We start from the raw sequence: 18,945 nt of genomic DNA on the forward strand, positions 1-18,945 counted from the left end.
ACTAGGGAAGGTGAACGATGGAGTTTTCTCCATTGTTGGGATGGAACGGGGTGAAGAAGCTGGCTTGGAGCTATTGAGGAACCAGAACAGGAGCCGGCAGCCACCGTGGAACAGGAACGTGAGCCTGTAACCATTGCAGAGACGTAACATGAGCCTGCAACTGACGAGGAGCTCGAACATGAGCCTCGAGTTTCCAAAGAAGAGGATTGGGAGCAAAAAGCTGCTAAGAAGTAGGAACAAGAAGCTGCAGCTGCCGAGGAATGGGAGCCTGCAGCCGCCAAGGAGCAGGAACATGAGCCTGCAGTTGCCGAAGAACGGGAGTGGGAGTATGGATCCGTCAAGGAGCTCGAATGGGAGCCTGGAGCTGCCGAGGAGCTGGAATGTGAGCCTGCAGTTACTGAGGAAAAAAATGGGAGCCTTCAGCTTCCAAGGAACAAGAATTGGATCCTTCAACCGCTGAGGAACAGGAACTTGCAGTCGCCAAGGAACAGGAAAGGGGTCCTGCAGCCACCATGGAATAGGATCAGGAGCCTCCAGCTGCCGCGGAACAGGAATTGGATCTTTCAACCAGTGAGGAACAAGAACTTGCAGCCGCCAAGGAAAAGGAACAGGAACCTGCAGCCGCAGACGAACAGGAACAGGAGCCTGCAGCCACCGCAGAACAGGGATGGAAGCTGCATCCACCAAGAAACAGGAACGGGAGCATGAAACTGCCGCGGCGCAGGAAAGGGAGCCTGCAGCCTCCATGTAACAAGATCGGGAGTCTGCAGCCGGAGAGCAGGTACGGAAGCCTGCAAACGCTGAGGAAAAGGGATGGGAGCCTGCCGCCATTCATGTTGGGGAGCACAAGATACAAGAGAGACCAAGTGTATCTGAACTAGGAAAGGTAAATTTGGAAAAAACAATGGAACAGGTTAAGGCGAAGACGCTGGCTTGAAAGAAGGTGACTTGGGGACAGGTTCAGAAGGAAACGACTTGGACGAAGACGTAGAACAAGGACCTGACAAGACTGGCGTGGAATGAAGAGACGCAATGGATGAGAAATGAAGAAAAGATCAAATGAGATGTGCAGACAAACCTTTATTTGGGCGTCGTTGTTGGGCACCGCATTGAATTCCCAGGCTAACTGGGTCCCCAAGTAAAATCCATAAAAAAAAAAAAAATCATCACATTTGTACTCCTAACCATTCAGGAATTATGTGCGACAAGTGATAGAAGCAACTCCTGTCGCCAAAAATATTAAACTGTATCTTGAAAGTTACCATTATGTCCTGTACTGTACTCAGAGACGCTTTCTGCTGTGTGTGGACAGGGAAAGGCTCAACCAAATATGCCCAGATTGACATCACTGCCACAGAGACCGCCCACAAGGTGGGCACCCAGCATGCTCTGGGTCGCCAGGAGGGCCTGCACACCCTGGAGAGGAGAAGGAAGGGGACGCCACATTGACCTCAAGGACCAGCCAATGGCTGCAAAACGCCTACATTTACAAGTACTGTTGTTTTCTGAATTTCTAGTTGTGAGCATTTGTACTATTGTTCCTAATACTGTGTGCCCAATTAATAATTACGAAAAATAACTTAATTTTTTTTTTTATATATCTGTAAATAAATTGTATTCTGAGATTGAAGTGGATTGCTACATATCACACCCCATGCACGTACAGTATATATATATATATATATATATATATATATATATATATATATATATATATATATATATATATGTGAGGAATAAGTACATGTACATGGCACACATTTCTATTGTAAAACAATGATTTTTTTTAATGACACCACTGCTACCGTCTTTCTCCTTGGATACCAAATTCTGCTCGTAAAACATTAAAATAATTGAAGGAAAACAGGCAATTGGTTTGTTTGTATGAGTTTTTGCATTGTTGATGGTATTCAAGAAACATTTTAGTTTACATCGACCAAAAATGCATTAGCGCTTAGTTTGTTTGTCAGAAGTATTAATTCACAATTTCTCAAAGACTGCAGACTTTTGGTCACATTTTCCAAACCCAATCAAATCCATCCACCCACCAGTTACTAGGCTCGTGCCGGTCATAAAGTGAGAATTAAATCCGTAATATCACGAGAAAAACAAATTGTGAGAATAAACAGCTTATCGCAGAACAGCAGTGGTGCGACTGCTCGTTTCTCAGCATTCACACTCTGCATATTTTGACATGGCGACATTACACAAAAAAAATAAACATTTGTCTCTCAGCATTCACACAAAATCAAAGCGACAGGCAATCAGTACAATGCATTCTCTTCTATTGGCGGCTCCTTTCTGGCCAGCAGGTGAAATGTGTTGTTGTGGTTGTCTGGGCGGCGGTTACATAATTGCGCAAAACAGGCGGCCATTCTCGAACTGTTGCCAGTTCACAGGCGTGAACATGTTGGGCAAAACTGAACACACAGCTAAAGAACAGCAAGAACAGGCTCACTGAGTGTGATAAAGTTCCATTTGTACCACTTTCTCGTTCTCGTTCTAACGGTAAATTAGGAAAATGCATTAAAGACGGTTCGCTCGCTCTCACGCAGAAAGGAATAATTGCAAAGTTTGGTTTTAGGTTGTTTTCCAAGTTGCTTATCAAATGCAGAATGAGATGACCGCAGGCTTTCTCACCATCGTGATAATGGATTGAAGAGGGCGACAGAATCAATGTGCTGGTCCCATTGGGGTCCAGTAAAGAATCACCAGAATGGACTACGGGAAACGATGGCGACAGCAACAAGCATCAGGAAGTCATTTGCACCAGCTCGTCAAAGTTCTTCAAAGCGATACCATTCGTGTTTTGGTGTTGAAGTTGAGATTTTTACACGTTATAAATATTTTTTTTTAAATCCCAGAAATTAAATCAAGACTAAACTGCCCACTGCACAAGCCATTTTGATGAGTAAAAATCAATCAATTGTGTTCAAGATTGCCAGTAGACAAGAGGAGAGTCAAGGAGAGGAGGGGAGGAGGCGGTACACATGAAGCATCACTGGGATGCGAGAAAAAGCGGGGGAGGGAGCGCCCGCGCCGCGCCGCGCACACAACACATTGCATGTGTTGCCTTTCATTGCGCAAGGATTGTACCGGGAGTTATTATTACTGTTATGATTATTATGACGCCAGGATGGATTGGCTCAATGGCACCGGTCTGGACACGGTCATCCAACTCAACTCATCCTACGGCTACTCATCAGCGGCCGTCGCCAGCATCGCTGCCCTCGTAAGTTTCCTCATCTTGTTCACCGTGATCGGCAACGTGCTGGTGGTGATCGCCGTGCTGACAAGCCGGGCACTCAAAGCCCCACAGAACCTCTTCCTAGTCTCCTTGGCCACGGCCGACATCCTGGTGGCCACTCTGGTGATGCCGTTCAGTCTCGCCAACGAACTCATGGGCTACTGGTATTTTGGCAAAGTTTGGTGTGGCATCTATTTGGCGCTGGATGTTCTTTTCTGCACATCCTCCATTGTTCATCTGTGTGCAATAAGCCTGGATCGCTATTGGTCCGTCACGCAAGCAGTTGAGTATAATTTAAAGCGGACTCCCAAGCGGGTTAAGTGCATCATCTTAATTGTGTGGCTCATATCTGCTTTTATTTCCTCGCCACCGTTGTTGTCTATGGAGAGAAACAAGGACAGAAGCACTCAGCCCCAGTGTGAGCTCAATGACGACAGTTGGTACATCATTTCCTCCAGCGTAGCTTCCTTTTTCGCCCCTTGCCTCATCATGATTCTGGTCTATGTCAGGATTTACCAGGTGGCCAAAACCAGAACGAGGAGCATGTCGGAGAAGAGGCGGGCAGACGGCGGTGCCGTTCAAATTCAATCGGAGAATGGGCACTGCCAGTGCCCGCCCACCCCGAGTCACCGGACGGCCACCCAGGGGCAAAACACGGAGGAAGCCGACCTGGACGAGAGCTCCTCATCAGAGGGAAAAAGTGTCAGGAAGCAGCCAGACTCCCCTCGGGAGAACCCGAAGAGGGGCTCCTTGACCAAACAGGCCGCATGTAAATCCAGGGTCAGCAACAAATCCATTGATATTTTTGCCTCCAGGAGGAAACGGAGGAGCTCCATTGCCTTGAAGAAGCTCTCCCAAGCCCGGGAGAAGAGGTTCACGTTCGTCCTCGCCGTGGTCATGGGGGTTTTCGTTGTGTGCTGGTTTCCGTTCTTCTTCAGCTACAGTTTGTATGGCGTGTGCAGGGACTCATGCAAGATTCCAGACCCTCTCTTTAAATTCTTCTTCTGGATTGGGTACTGCAACAGCTCACTCAACCCGGCTATATACACCATCTTTAACCGTGACTTCAGACGTGCCTTCCAAAGGATCCTGTGCAAATCCTGGAAAAAGTCCTTTTAGGGTGGCAAACCTGAATTTTCAGGTTTCCGATTCAAGTCCTGGACCCTCATGAAGGTCTGCCCCTCAACCCTGCCAGGAACAAGCGTCTTCAACTGCAACTTCAGGAAGGCCTTCCAGAGTAGAACATGCAGGATGTGGGAAAAACACCAAATGTCAGAAGGTTTCCGTTTCAAGTCTTAAGATCACATAAATCCCAAACCCGTCTTTGAGTTCTGCTTCGAGACCCAGCCATTTACACCATCCTCAACCGCAATTTCTGACGGGCCTTCCTGATAATAACATGCAGTCCTTTCAGAGTGGCGACTTGGAATCTCAGGCTGCAGTTTCAAGTCACGGTTCCTGATCTTCAACAACAGACTGTGTGGTTTGTTCAGAGACCCGTCCATGTGTGATCGCAGTCCATCTAGTGAAAATCTGCTCCGCAAGCGGAAAACTAAACTTGCTTAAACACAACTTAAAGCAGCACTTTTGGAGATTAATCAAAATGTCAGAGAAGGTTGCTTGCCAAGTTCCAAGTTCTGGTTTTTATTCAGGTACTTGTACAACTGGAGGGATTACCTTCCTTGGCATCCCACTTTTTTGATGACATGGAAAAGGACCATGGAAGAATCTCTCTGAATGTTCTGAACTCCTGTTTCCATGACAGTGTGGCCCTGAGCAAAAATAACGCGGCCAAAGTTCATGTGAATGCCGCTCTTGAAGCTATTCTGTCCCTTTTATGGACCAGCAAACCTGTTGAGAGTCAACAGCGCTTCTGTTGATCGCAGCCAAGTAGTGTGTCCCATGCTGCCTCAGTTTCTTCAGATGTGATCAATCAATCGATTGATTCATTTTTGCCATTGGATATGACAATTTCCCACTCGGAATAAATTTAACTGAATTAAAATAATGTTCTACCAGCTTCCAATTTATTTTAATTGCATTCTCTGCTGTCAAAGTGTGGGAGCGCCAACAAGAACGGGGTGGCTGAACATTTCAATCCAAAGCAAACCAAATTCCTCATGCCATATAGGACGTGGGTACAATTTCTGTCAACGCTTGGCTCCGCACCCAAGCGGCTTCGATTTCCTTCCAGTTATTGGCTCTTGCTGGGGAGGATATGCGGACTGGATGCCTTGAGGCCGCAGCAGCATTTGTTTGCCGAGCACAATCCGAGTGTTGGTGTACTGGCAGTGCTGTAGGATGCATGTATGCAATTCAAAATGCTAATTAATTCAACATGCCCAAAAAAACTCTGCACTTTCAAATGACGATGTCATTGCATCACCAGTTAGATTGCCTTGATGTGAACAACTCATTCAGTCATAACTATTCTGCTCACAGAGGGCGAACAGATACATTTAAAAATGGAGTTCGCTAGCAGAAGAGTATTTGAGAGTATAATCAAATCTGATTTTCCAAGGAATTGTGGTAGGGACGCATGAGTCTTACAATTCTAACAGGAATCGTTGTCTAATTTCTCCCACTTGTCAGCAAAAGTCAAGATGATATTTAAAAAAAAAAAAAAAAAAAAAAAAAAAAGAAAAAAAAACAGAACAGAACCGTTTGGGAATAAGCTGTCATTCGCTGAACAATACAGACGTCTCCGAGCTTCTCTTTACCATTATGAATCTCTGTCAAGCTCTTCTTACGCCCGTCATAAATGGAAGACACGTACTGCTGCCTCGTGAGATCGGTTTTATTCAAGCTGCAGGCTTCCCGCGGACACATTGTGATTCATTATATTGGGAAAGGCAGAATGTCCCTGAATGTGAAACGTGTTTTGAGTCCTGCACAATTAATGAAATCACGCTGACCTTCTGTTGGCGGCCTTGTGGTCTGATGTGTGAAGTTAGAAAAATAAATGATCACCGTTTCACAAATTATTTCACCGGTTGTGAATTGCATTGAAAAAGGCATCCGAAGGGGTCAAGGTAGTAGCATGAAATTTTCAGGCTTTCCAAATTTTATGGTTTTGTAGAGTAAATTATGGTCTGCTGTGCCCAGGAGTAAACCTTAATCTTACATGACGTGAGAGCAAAGTGGAACCTTGAGACTCAAATTTGATTCCCTTCTGTGGTGTTTATCCACCCCAGTTTGTTTTTGTCTCTCAATATTAAATAATCTCAAGCAGGAACATTTTCGTAGGAATTTAATATTAACTACCTGAAACCACCAGAAGATAATGGACAAACCTCATTTCTTTTCTCACCCTTATTTCGCTCCGCTCTAATGGCTGTTAATATGGACAACACCTCTTAAAAGATTCTGTTATAATGCGGGAACATTAATTTGCATAACGAGAGCATACTGAGGAGGAGGAGAAACCTTGTCTGCTGTCTGTCTTTAATTTGACGGACATCTGTGTGAAATTGCATGAAATGCATGCACACTGACCTCAAGTGGTCCTGATGAAAAGTGCACACACCCGGTCACTTCATTAGGTACACCTGTTCAATAAAACGAATACAGAGATGGGTTTAAAAGTATTAATAAAGATATAAAAATAATAAAAGCACATTATTATAGATTTGAATGAGTGCAATTATATTGAAGTGTTTCATCTTCATAAGTGAATTTACCTTGTGAATGGATTAAGTATCTAACCAATTCAGTGCAGTACATCAAACAACCTTGGCTCATAAAATCATGAGTCTGCCATAAAAAAAGAACATTCTTAATGTGTTGTTATGATTATAATAATGACCACACCAGTCTAACGTTGCACATCCTCTGGAGGGCGCTCATGCACCAGAGTTTGGGAAGCCCTCCACCATTCGACACGGCTGTCACATTGTGGTTCGACAATTTTTACAAGTGTGCTTACAGGAGAGGGGCAGTGCGCCAACTTTTTTCCAACATACCAACACATAATTCATACAACAGAATAATAGCAAAGATTTCAACTAAATTTCCCAAGCAGAGAACAAAGTGGATGCCCGTTCATTGTAGGGGATATGTTCCAGATTCTTCCACAACATAGTAAAAATTTGCAAAGATTTGCAATGAAACATGAAATATGTTTTGTTTTGCCGCCCCCACAAGCTTTGAACACATTTCAACATTAAAATATACAAAGTTGTTAAAATTATTCTTATTTTTTTAAAATATTCTCTTTCATAACGATCCTAGCTCGCTTGCACCAAAGAGCAAGAGGCGAAGCGTGCTTACTTCAATCCGTTTGTCGCATCCACCAGGCCCCGTTTCCGTGTATCAGCAAAGGCATTCACATCTTTTGGGATCCCGAAAATGATCCTTTCGAAAGATGGCTCAATCTCAAAATGCAGCCCTCGCATTTCTGTATGTACAATACATACGCATAACGTGCCCGTCCCACTTGTTTGGGCGATTGTGTGCTAGCTAACGCCGCAAAAACACCAATGGTGGCTCACGCTACCTCAGATGAGTGTTGCCCTGCATGTTGTGGCCCTTGGCACACAACTCTTAAATTGGGGGGGGGGGACACAAACAAAAACAAAGGATACAAATGAAAAAACAGGCCCAGACTTCACAAAAGCATAGTAAACGTGCAAGTAAATTCCGACAAGATAATCAGGATTTTGTATATACTGTGAATAACAGGTTACTAAAAACGGCTAGTAAACAGATGTTTGTTTTTTATCAGCATGTGTGTGTGTGTGTGTGTGTGTGCGCGTCACAAGCTCAGAGGGGAGGAGAGGGATTTTCAAATTGTGGTGCACCCCCAACCCCCTCCGACCCACTGTACTGTAAAATGCTTCAACATGGCAAGCCCTGCCCACAAGCTGACCTATGAGAACATCGCAGCCTTTTGGGGTCGTGTGAGAAACGGCAGGCCATTTCCTAGCGCGCTCTGTAGCCATGCGGCTGGCAGCAACGCGCGCCCCCCCACGCCCGAAACGGAGTTACGTCGGGACACGGTGAGGAATATGAGCAAGGGGACCGCCGCCGGTCGGAGCGCTTCTCTTAACTTCACCATCGACAACATCCTCAACTTGAGGCCGGGGAAGGATGATTCAGGGCAAAACGGGCACGAAAAACACGCCTTTGGCGAGGTGTGGGACGCCCCGAGGCGGCGCGAGGGTATACCCCGGGAAACAGGTGAGCAAACTGGATGACAAATTTATTGCCTTGCCTCATGACATGACACTCAACTTTAGATTGACAAAAGCCTCAAATAAAATAATAATTTAAGACTGACCTCAAGCACAGCACAGAAATAAAACAAACAAAAAAAATAGGTTATCCTTTTCCAGCCCCACAAATAATAAAAAGATATGCCCCCATAAAGGCCATTTTGCAAAATGAACAAAGCAATTTTAATAGGATTGTTCTTTGTTCAAGCATTAAGACGATTAAAACTAATACAATGTAACTAATAGTTACTCTTGCTGTTCTAATGATTACTTTTCCTAGGCCCTACTATTACTATTACTAGAATAATAAAAATAATAAAGCACCCATATAGGAAATTCTGTAATAATAGAAAATATTACAATAAGTCTGTCCTCATTAACTAGGCCCTACCACGACTACCATTACTACTATTAGCACCAATAATAATAATAATAATAATAATGTATGGCCCAATAAAGGCCATTTTGTAAAATGAAGAAAGCCATTTTAATCAATACATTCTCCATTCAAGCGCCAAGTCTACTAAAACGAAGACAAACAAAGATAATAGTACCGTTACTTCTGTTATTATAATATTCAATATTATTAGAGTGAATATTATCGTGTCCATAATGGCAATTTATCAAAAAGAAACATTTTAGAAGAGTTATCCTCCGTTCTTAGGCTCTAACAATACTGTTGCTACTACTACTAAAGTAATGATAATAATTTCTACATTTTAATTTATTTGTAATTTATACATTTATCCATTTGTTTACTTATTTAGCAAAATGAGGCACTCAAGTTAAAACAAACAAACAAGCAAAACTTACTTTGACTTAGTTCCTCTGGCGCAATTCAGCACATTGGACGGTCAAGCACTTCAAATCTTTTTGGTATTTTGCATGGCTTTCAACGCGTGCCAGTTCACGTGTTGAGTTCTAGTAATGAAAAAAAACACACACACACACACACACACACAAGGACGTAAAGTATAATGCAGACAATCCGTATCTAAGTAAAGATTATTTTGATGGCAACATTTGTTTTTATAAAAATGCATTATGATAGGTAAAAAAAAGAATAACTTAAACAGAAATCAATATTTTATTTTATTTCCAAATGCTTTTTTTCTGCAGTAAAAACAAACAAAAACACTTTTCCATGTAGTTAGCTAACATAACAAAATGATAGTTACAACGGGTTATATGCAGCTCTAAAAATTTGATTTTGTATAAAAGCACGACACAATTAAAGCATTTTTATACATATTTATTATATACACAGACATCCAATATGCAAAACATTGAAGACTACATTATGCAGAAAATTATATAATTACAATAAGCACATTTGACTTGTTTTGCTGGAGAAAAAAAGTGTTTGTTGTAATAACAGTAATAACAATTATATTATAATTACAGTATAGATTTGGAATGCAATGCATATAAAATACATACTCTATATAAAATAAAAGAACAGCAAAACCTGAGAGTGTGTGCGTTGGATTTCACTTCAATACAATACAAAATACGCAAACCACCATCCAATTTTTTTCAATTTGGAAATCAAAAAATAAAGCGATTATTATTTACGTACACAAAAAAAACCCTAATCATCTTCATTCATACTTCAATTTTACCCTCAGATAAAAATAGGAAAATAAAAAATGGTCAACAGGGCTGCATTTATTAGAATTGATCATTTGATAACGAGCACAAGTAAAGATACAAGCAGTCCAGAGCACGATCGTCATGTTCTGTGTTTGACTAAAAGCAGATCAAATATTTTTGGACTTTTGTTTGCCAATCAAAAAATGAAAAAAAAAAAAAAAACAAGGTCACAGGGAATCTGATGTTGTGGAATATTGACTCATTCATCCGCAGCCCTCAACACGTCAGAACAACGGCCCGCCTCAGGCAGCGCCGGCGCCAGCGGCCCCAACGCCAGCAAAAAGAAGACGCGCACCATCTTCTCCAAGAGGCAGATCTTCCAGCTGGAGGCCACGTTCGACATGAAGCGCTACCTGAGCAGCTCCGAGCGAGCGGGCCTGGCCAGCGCGCTGCAGCTCACCGAGACGCAGGTGAAGATCTGGTTCCAGAACCGGCGCAACAAGCTCAAGAGGCAACTGTCGGTGGGCGATGACGGGCCCGGGAGCGCGCCCGTGCGCGGCATTTACAAAGAGAGCGACTGCCTACTGGGCGGATGTCTGCTCCCAACGGCCTTCCCCGCCGTCTTCTATCCAAACACCTTCTACTTCTCCAACACGGCAAAATGTTTTGGACTTTTCGATGCAGATAGATGAGGAGAGCCACAACCGAAAGACGCAGGGAGTCAATTTCCACTTGGACAACGCGGAAATTGAAATTGAAATTGACATTTAATATCGCAGCGCCACAAAGACAAGAGACGGCCTTGACTTTGCGACACGGACTTTTGTCGGCATGTCGTGTAGAGCAATCTCATCTCAAAGAACTTGATGTGAAACGTTTTGGCTATTCTTCTGCCGCATGAATGGTAACTGATGGAGTCGAAGGGATCATAGACTAGTGCATTCTGCCATCTAGTGGAAGAGCACACAATTGTTCCGGCTGGCATTATATATCGCTGGCATAGATAGACAGAAGAATAACGATATATTTGTCGTAAAAGAATAATTTCCAAAATAATTAGGTGAGGCTGGTTGGGAATCAATGCATCAATTTGCATTGAGCGTTTACAACCAGTCTGTGAACGTTTAATCATCTTTAATCATGTATTACGCAATAATTACAAACAAAGGAGCTTCATTTGAAACAATGTTTCCATCTAGAATTGCTTGGTGGCCCGCATTCAGTGCGCTTGTGGGCCATAGGTAGGTTGCACACCAAATGCATTTTTTCCCCCCACATTTGAATGCACTGCATGCAATTTTGGGAAGGTGGATTTTTTTTTTATTTTTGTATTTCACCATAATGCTGCAGTCACATTTTACAGTGGCACTAGTCACGCAACTTGCGAGTTTTTCGAGATATGAGCAGCCATTGGCTGATTTTTTGGTTTCAAACGATGAGCGCAAATTTGAGTTTCAAGTGTTGATGCTGGCAGTGAACACAATTCATCCGACTTCACAATAAACAGTTCTTTGGCAAATAGTGAACAATTTACCAAAAAAGGAGCTTAGTATAAAAACCACTCCCAGCTCAATTCCAATCAAAATAAAAAAATAAAAAAAAGAGAATTACACATTGCGTTTTGAAAACAGACCAAGCTACAACACTAAAACAACAAATTTAAAATATAATGGATAATCCCACTGACACGCTAACGGTTAGCATTAATGGTTGCAGTTTTACACTGCAATAAAAATTTGAACACAAGTGGTGGAACAACACATGGAGACAGATAATATAATAATAATCATAGGAATGCAGTATTTATCCCCAATGAAAAATGACTTATAAAACAGCAAGTTCCTGAGTAGTAGTCAAAGTAATCTATTCTTTTTTATTTGTGTCTGTCATGCCTCCAGCAGAACTGCCAAGGTGGGCGGGCACACCAGATGGAGCAGCATAATGAATTTATTGTGTCACAACTTTGTTTTTATAAATTAGTGTAAAGTGCTACTTTTCCTTTTCAGAAAAAAAGAAACAAAAACATTCGTGTTTCTTTGTGGATTTTTGGCTTTGCAATCATTTCAATACAGGAAAGTGTGTTTGAAATTCAAGCGTGGTCATGGAACAAATTGAATTCGTATTTCAATGAATCGCTTGGATTGCAATTTTTACACTTGCACTTGTTTTTAAATTGTCTGTTACATTTTTTTAAAATAAAAGGTTTCACCCTGCAAGTTTCGACTCGTCTAATTTTAAGAATCCATACGATACGGCCCAAGTGATTGCGTCACATTGTTAGCGCCTTGCATCGCTAAAGTAGATTGCGCTCGGCTTGGATATAGGCGGAGGTGGACGCCCGAGGAGCTTTGAGCTGCTCGCCAGACTTCCTGACGCTTGTGCTGTCGGACACTTTGACACGCTTTGTGTCTGAGCGCCCTCCCGCCCTACTCCCGAAACCGCCACCCACCTTCATTTCTCAGAGGTAAAGACAAACCCATTAAAAATGATCAAAAAGCCACGCCAAATTCAGGACGCCATATGCACATCTATGCTACGTACGTGCAATTGAGCCACAGCCACCGCAGGCAACAAAGTTTGTTTGGTTCGCATTCAGGGTGGATATTATACCCGACCGACCCGCCACCTCTTCATGGCCAAGCAGCGCTGTCAGCGTGCTCGGTTCCGTTTGAGCGTCACATGGTTTCAATTCAGCATTACATGCAAGTGATTATGCAGCCCTCGTTGGTAGTTTTCAGGCATTGAGATGTTGGAAATTATCCGCATAACTTTTAATGTAATTATCATGTAACTTTCTTCTCATTTTGTTCTAACTTTATTCTCAGAATTTTATGTTGTTGTTTTTTTTTATGCTGCAACTTTACAATATTAAATATTTTCTTTTGATCGTCTTCATAACATGACAAGGCTATTGTTGTAACTTCAAGACTTTATTGTTGGAATATTTTGACATTTTACCGGTCAATTTAGGTCATTTCAAAACGCTATGACTTCATTCTTGTAAATGTATCATTTTAAAAGTTACGACATTAAATAATGAATCAGTTTTAAATTTCATTTTGGGTCATCTCACAGGGTTCCAAATTTATGCTCGCAACTTTACGACTTCTTGTCATATTGCAACATTTTCCCTCAAAATTTATGTTTGTATTCAGGTTATTTCAAAACGTTATGGCTTTGTTCGTGAAATTTTATAGGTAGATTTCTCTAAAATTATGACATTTACACGATAATTTATGTTTCAGTTTCACAGTGTTCCAAATCTATTCTTGCATCTTTACAATGAATTCTTCTATTACATTTTTCTTGCGATATACTTTTCAAATCCGATCATTTCACAATTTCAAAGCATCGTCAAAACATTTTTTCCTTGCATTACTTTAACTGTTTTTATAATCTGAATTCCTCAATGCCATTTTTTTTTCTTTCCCATGTGCTTGGTCCAACTGTGTCCTCCTATTTTGAAGAGGCAAGTGAAGGAGCTCATTTGCATGCGCTCCGAGGGCAACTCATTCAAAGGGGCCGAGTGACACGGCACTTTACATCCTAAACAAGAGCCCATTCATTAAGGAGCCGAAACTAGATCGCGACCTGAGGGGACGGTGGCCTTCTTCACAGGCTTTCAGGGGACTTATTGATTGGCGGCTGTGGTGGTCGTTGCGGTCTGCAGTGACAGAGGCTCTCCATAAATTGAATGGGGGCTGAGGGATTACAACCCGCTTGTATCAGATGAAAGGGGCGTGTGGCGGCGACATCACTGAGGCCAAAGGTTAACCATGCTCATCCCAAAGGGAAACCCCAAGTAGCTAAATGTGTGACAGTTGTCATAAAATTGTAATAACACTTTTATTGTGGTAACGTGACTCTTGCAACATTACATTTATCTGATAATATTCTAACTTCATTTCATTAAATGTGTCTAACATTAATTCTGTTGAAATTAATTCATTGATTTATCCTGCTGAAATTAATCAGATTCAATGAGAATCATCTTTATTGGCCAAGTATGTTTGGCCAATAAATGTGTTAATACATAAAAAAAAGGAAGAAAAAAAAAATCACCTTTTCAAGAAATAATGACACTAAATAAAACAACAAACAAAAACGTATAAAAAGACAAAAGAAAAAAATATTAAACTGGTATGTACTGGATGTGAGCTTTTAAGGGGCGTGGCCTCGTGAGCGACATCAGGAGCTGGAGTCGGGTGGGTTGATTAGTTTGTGTGTGAGTGTTTGCCCCTTGTGTGCGAAGTTGAATATGTGCTAACTGAGATACAGCACGTCACTGATGAGGCAACTGTGACTTCAGTTGAACTGCAGGTTTCGTTCAAGAAGACAGAGAGCGACTCAAAAACTAAAATAAAGACTAAAACTAAACTAAATCAAATCAGGATGAGATTGACTAAATGTGCTAAAAGTGAGACTACATTCAAAAATGGCTGATGAAATGAATCCTAGTCAACAGCAAATTTGAATCAGAGATGGATTTGTGTGTCCCTAAACATAGTTTTGACGCCGATTTAAAAAAAAAATGTAGCTCCGGCTTTTTAGATAAATTTCATTTTTGTTTTTTAAGCTTGACCTATAAAACCTTGCGCAATCCAAATTTTACCATGAAGTCTAATTCAGAGCTGTGACGTTTCAGAAAAATATTCTGCCTGTTGTTGAACCTAACCCATAATTCATAAATATTCTAAAATATACTATCAGATTATATTGTTTTTATTATATAATTATTTTTTATTATTATGAAAATATGAAGTGGTAAAAATAATGAGGGCAAATTCTGAGTCAGCACGAAAAAAAAATCTGAAGAACAAAGTTGATTTCTTTTCTTTTTCAAATACAATGTAATCACCTGAGAAGGCATCAGAAACTCTGCCTCTCCTTGCCCACGTGCAAGGGCATTATTTTATTCACCTTGCTCTAGCGGCAGCCTATCTGAAGCTCATCTCTTCCTTCCGCGTTTTGTTTTGCAATACAAAGCAAAACATGAAATCAACCTCACAAACGACCAACCGTCACAAATGACTGCTACTTGCTCTTTAAAGAGACTTCAGAAGCGCTTGCGAGGTGTTTTTTAAGACGAGCTTACATACGGGAATCGATAGCACATGGGAGGAAACTGATACTTGACACTAATGGACGGTGGGAATTGTAAAGGAGGCTGGAATTCATATTGATACGGACATCACAGGCCAGTTGGGCTCCAAGGGGGCGAGAGGAGAGGAGGGGGGGGCGGGGTCACAGGTTGCTTTGACAGCCCAGCCGTTCTTAATGGACATTTATCGACTGACAAACATGTGACCAGGAGGCACAAAGTCTGACTTTGCCCAACTCTAAGTGATTGTAACGACACTTTTTTTTTTGGGGGGGGGGTAAGAATTGAATTACCAGAATGATGTCGTAGCACTTACAAGAATGGTAACATTCTGAACTTTACAATAAATGTAGAGTACATGTTGTAGTCATGGCAACAGAAATGCTTTGTGATTCAGATTGTACCAAGTTTGGGGTCTTGAACCGCAAATGTTTGTCAAAGCCTGTTTTTGCATTTCAGCCGCAGGCAGAAGCTGCTACCGCTAACGCGGCACATGCTACAGATTAGCTGGGCTGTTTGATGTCAACACGACAAATGGATGCAAGGTGAAGAAACGGCAGTGTAATTATGATGGATGATGACAAGAAGAGGAAACCATTACCTAATAGCCTTTATTAGCAAGCGCAAAGGTGTTTGTTTCTGCCTCGTTCTTGTCTTGTCTTGAAATGTTACGTTGCGTTTTTAGGACTGCAACTAACGATTCATTTAATAATTGATTTACCTGGCTCATTACGGCTGATTGGTTTAGCGTTTAAAAACATTATTTGAAATTGACAGTGCAAAGAAAATAATCCACAAACAACTTGATGATTCACTTAGTGCTTTGATCCAAAACATCCGTCAGAAAATGAGCAAAAATGGAGATCATTGTTTTCCAGAGTAAAAGCAGATGTTTGCAAATGTCTCGTTTTGATTAACCAATAAGGTAAATTGTTTTCATGGAAGACTATAAAAATCATTTAAGTGAACCGTCTCTAAACGATACATCCATTCTCAGAATAGTTTACGATTCATTTGATAATCGATAATTCTATGAATGGTTGCACCGATACTTCTAAATTCCAACACCTTACGAGTTGCTTCTCAGAACACTTTGAGCTTTTTCTTGTAAAAAGATTTTACTCCTAAAATTTATTAATATTTAATAAAATATTTCTTGCCTTTATATTTCGACATTATGAGTTGAGTATGAATTGACGAAAATTAACTGCAGTGGAATCCATTTTGTCCGATTTTCACAGCCGATTAGCATAAGTAAGGCTTGTGAAATCGGACCGACGACATACCAGAATGATCAGCTAAATATGCTAAAAAATTACAGCTAAAAAGAGCCAAATACAAAAATACTGGTGTGAGTATTCAGTGTCATCTGCTCAGATCATTGCAGCACAACCTTCTTCCTCCAGGCTATGCTATGTTGGGTGTTTCTTTGCACATTTTTTTTTTCGAGGCGATTAGCTCGTGCTCAAAGTTGTCACGCCCATAACTGCAACCGCTTTTGAGAAAAGGGGGCCGGAAAAACGAGAGGCCCCGGGTCTCGGCCGAAGGAACCCTGAGAAGCGTGCGCTGATTCGGCCCGACACTCACTGCCACATTTCGGCCAGCCGCTGCCGACTCACAGTCGCTCCAAGCGGCTAGCTGCCATGTTCTGTCATACAATTGTGTTTTCCTTCTCATAAGACTGCAACAGTTTTTTTTTTTACCACAACACAGGCTTATATTTTATTCATATAACAGTAAATTTGATACAGTATATTCCTTAATGGCTACGGTATAGTGCTAAAAGAAGACCGTACTCGCCAAAATGTTGACATTTACCTTCAAAATCTTGGCTTGACCCCTGAAGACAACAGTCATGTGACGCCCCGCATTGTCGCTCGCTTCTGGAAAAACACAAAGAAATATTAGGGAGGAAGCACGTGACCATTTGGCTCGGTTAGCGGTGTCATTTTCAGTGTGGTTGGCAACAAAACACAGACTTGGGATGAGATGGGCACAGACAAGGCTCCCGGTGGCTGCGGGTGTTATTCGAAGATCAGGTCGGGGTCACAAGTTGTGTCTCTTCCACTTAAACATTAGTCGCGGCTAAATGGGGGACATCTGAGAGCTCTCGGGCTTCCTTCCAAGTAACTGCCTTCACATTGGTCTTCAGTCAATAAAAAGCATGTGAAAACATCCTATAATGTTTTGACATTTACGCGAATGAGAAATATCACAATAGGTGCAAATAAATCATAAAGTCATTATTAGAACCACTTTGAGCCCCAAACTGCAGGGTCTGAACCCTGAAAAATCGTGATCGAAACGACAAGTCAAGCTTCACTGCCAAATCTTTATCTTCTACTCTGAAGCTGTGCTGACAGACAAGCTGGGCGAGACAATCTTCCACATCTACATGTTAAGAAATGTACTTGCCAAATGTATTCATTCCAAATGTATGTATCCCAGTTGATGAACAGAAACGTCCATGGCAGTGACACGACTTCCTAAATTAACTTTCAGCAATGGACAATCAAGCACATGTATTGAAGAGTAATGCCAAACCAAGGGCTTGGCAAGTATCGATATCAAGGTATTAGTATGTGGCTTTAATAATGGGGTATTGAAGAGGCTGCTGGTACTAAAGGTGGAAAAATTAAATAAATGAAAAAAGTGGTATTGAATTACCCGAGCCACACCCCTTCCAGCTTGCTCTTGCATCAAGGGTCAAACGTTTGCAATGAGTGAATAAATGACTTTTGCAACATAGTCTTTGATACGTTGTCTTCAACCAAGTTAAAATGATGCAGATCTATTTTTTAGTGGGAATCAAACTCACTGATAGCCTTTTGCTTTGTTGCTCTTAAAAGAGCACTCAGATAAATTGCCAAATATAGCCAACAAATTGTTAAATATGAAACACTGGCTGTGCTTTTATAAAGTAGGTGACTAGCTAAAATCCATCCTGTCAAATTAACTAGAAATAATTGGTCCGTAATAGTAATCTCACGAGGGGTAAACGATTAGAAAGGCTTAGGCGTATGATATAATGCTCTTCTACCAACAGAATTGAGCACAAATAACGTTCTAAAGACGAATGCTTCGCTTACCACAAACATTAGCGCTCAATAGCATAAGCTAACGTGGTTTATATGATGCTGCGGTTGCTCATGCGCACTAAAAAAAGAGCCTAATCCTAGTTTAGATTTTTCTGGCTCACATGTCTGGTAAAGTTTTAGAGTCACTTTACTCAATAATGGAATATTGGGCTTTGTTTTGTTGAAATTAAAAACCCAGTTAAGAAGCTAATTAGCTACTCACCGAATTAGCCACAGCAAGACATTAGCATGAACCATTACCACGGCTGGAAATGGTATTGCGTAAACTAGAACATACATCACTTCTTTTAATATTAAATTGACTACACACGTAATTTTTTTCACATAATTTCATTTTTTCCTTTATACAGATTAACTCTTTATATTCACGAAACATACAAAAGAGGACATTACCTGATAAAATTCTCTTCCAAAGCGCCTCCTCAGTTATTTTGGTACGCTCCAGTGAGACTAATTGAAAACACCTTGAAGGACTTGGATACGTAAGCGCAACCGCCATATTGAATGGGTCATTGGAATTCTTAACTGCTTACTCCATGTGTTTAAATCGCAAAGTCACACATAATGACACTCGATTTTTTTTAAACCCAATTTTGTAACCACAGTTAAAAATCGTGACACTGCTTGGAAGCCAAACTGTCCTTTGAAACACTGAATGTTTTAAGATACTTTTTAATGTTTTCATGAGTTTAC

At 41.3% G+C, this 18,945-nt stretch overlaps 3 protein-coding genes and 1 long non-coding RNA gene across 4 annotated transcripts in view; 3 read left to right on the plus strand and 1 right to left on the minus strand.

Annotated features, from left to right (window-relative positions):
- The window catches only part of dok7a (docking protein 7a), a 12,856-nt gene extending 11,064 nt beyond the window's left edge, over positions 1-1,792 (plus strand). Inside the window, exon 14 of the mRNA XM_088293859.1 lies at positions 1,313-1,792. Coding sequence (XP_088149985.1) covers positions 1,313-1,449 — 137 coding nt within the window. The 3' untranslated portion in view covers positions 1,450-1,792. The remainder of the gene's footprint in view (positions 1-1,312) is intronic.
- Positions 1-18,502, minus strand: part of LOC148338856 (uncharacterized) — a 19,738-nt gene extending 1,236 nt beyond the window's left edge. The window contains exons 1-3 of the long non-coding RNA XR_015842875.1: positions 18,455-18,502; positions 16,973-17,037; positions 9,274-9,381 (exon numbers count right to left, since the gene is read on the minus strand). This is a non-coding gene — a long non-coding RNA (uncharacterized LOC148338856). The remainder of the gene's footprint in view (positions 1-9,273; positions 9,382-16,972; positions 17,038-18,454) is intronic.
- On the plus strand, positions 2,883-5,297 carry LOC148338857 (alpha-2 adrenergic receptor-like). Its single transcript, XM_088293863.1, has one exon. The coding sequence runs from the start codon at positions 3,065-3,067 to the stop codon at positions 4,364-4,366; it is 1,302 nt and encodes a 433-aa protein (XP_088149989.1). The 5' UTR covers positions 2,883-3,064; the 3' UTR covers positions 4,367-5,297.
- Positions 8,057-11,572, plus strand: LOC148338858 (homeobox protein HMX3-like). The gene is made up of 2 exons (XM_088293864.1): positions 8,057-8,425; positions 10,327-11,572. The coding sequence occupies exons 1-2, from the start codon at positions 8,089-8,091 to the stop codon at positions 10,743-10,745; spliced, it is 756 nt and encodes a 251-aa protein (XP_088149990.1). The 5' UTR covers positions 8,057-8,088; the 3' UTR covers positions 10,746-11,572.
- Positions 18,503-18,945: the final 443 nt, after the last annotated feature.

The sequence above is a fragment of the Idiotropiscis lumnitzeri genome, chromosome 4 (assembly GCF_059441095.1).
Source record: "Idiotropiscis lumnitzeri isolate Australia: NSW breed Sydney's pygmy pipehorse chromosome 4, RoL_Ilum_1.0, whole genome shotgun sequence".
Classification (NCBI taxonomy): Eukaryota; Metazoa; Chordata; class Actinopteri; order Syngnathiformes; family Syngnathidae; genus Idiotropiscis; species Idiotropiscis lumnitzeri.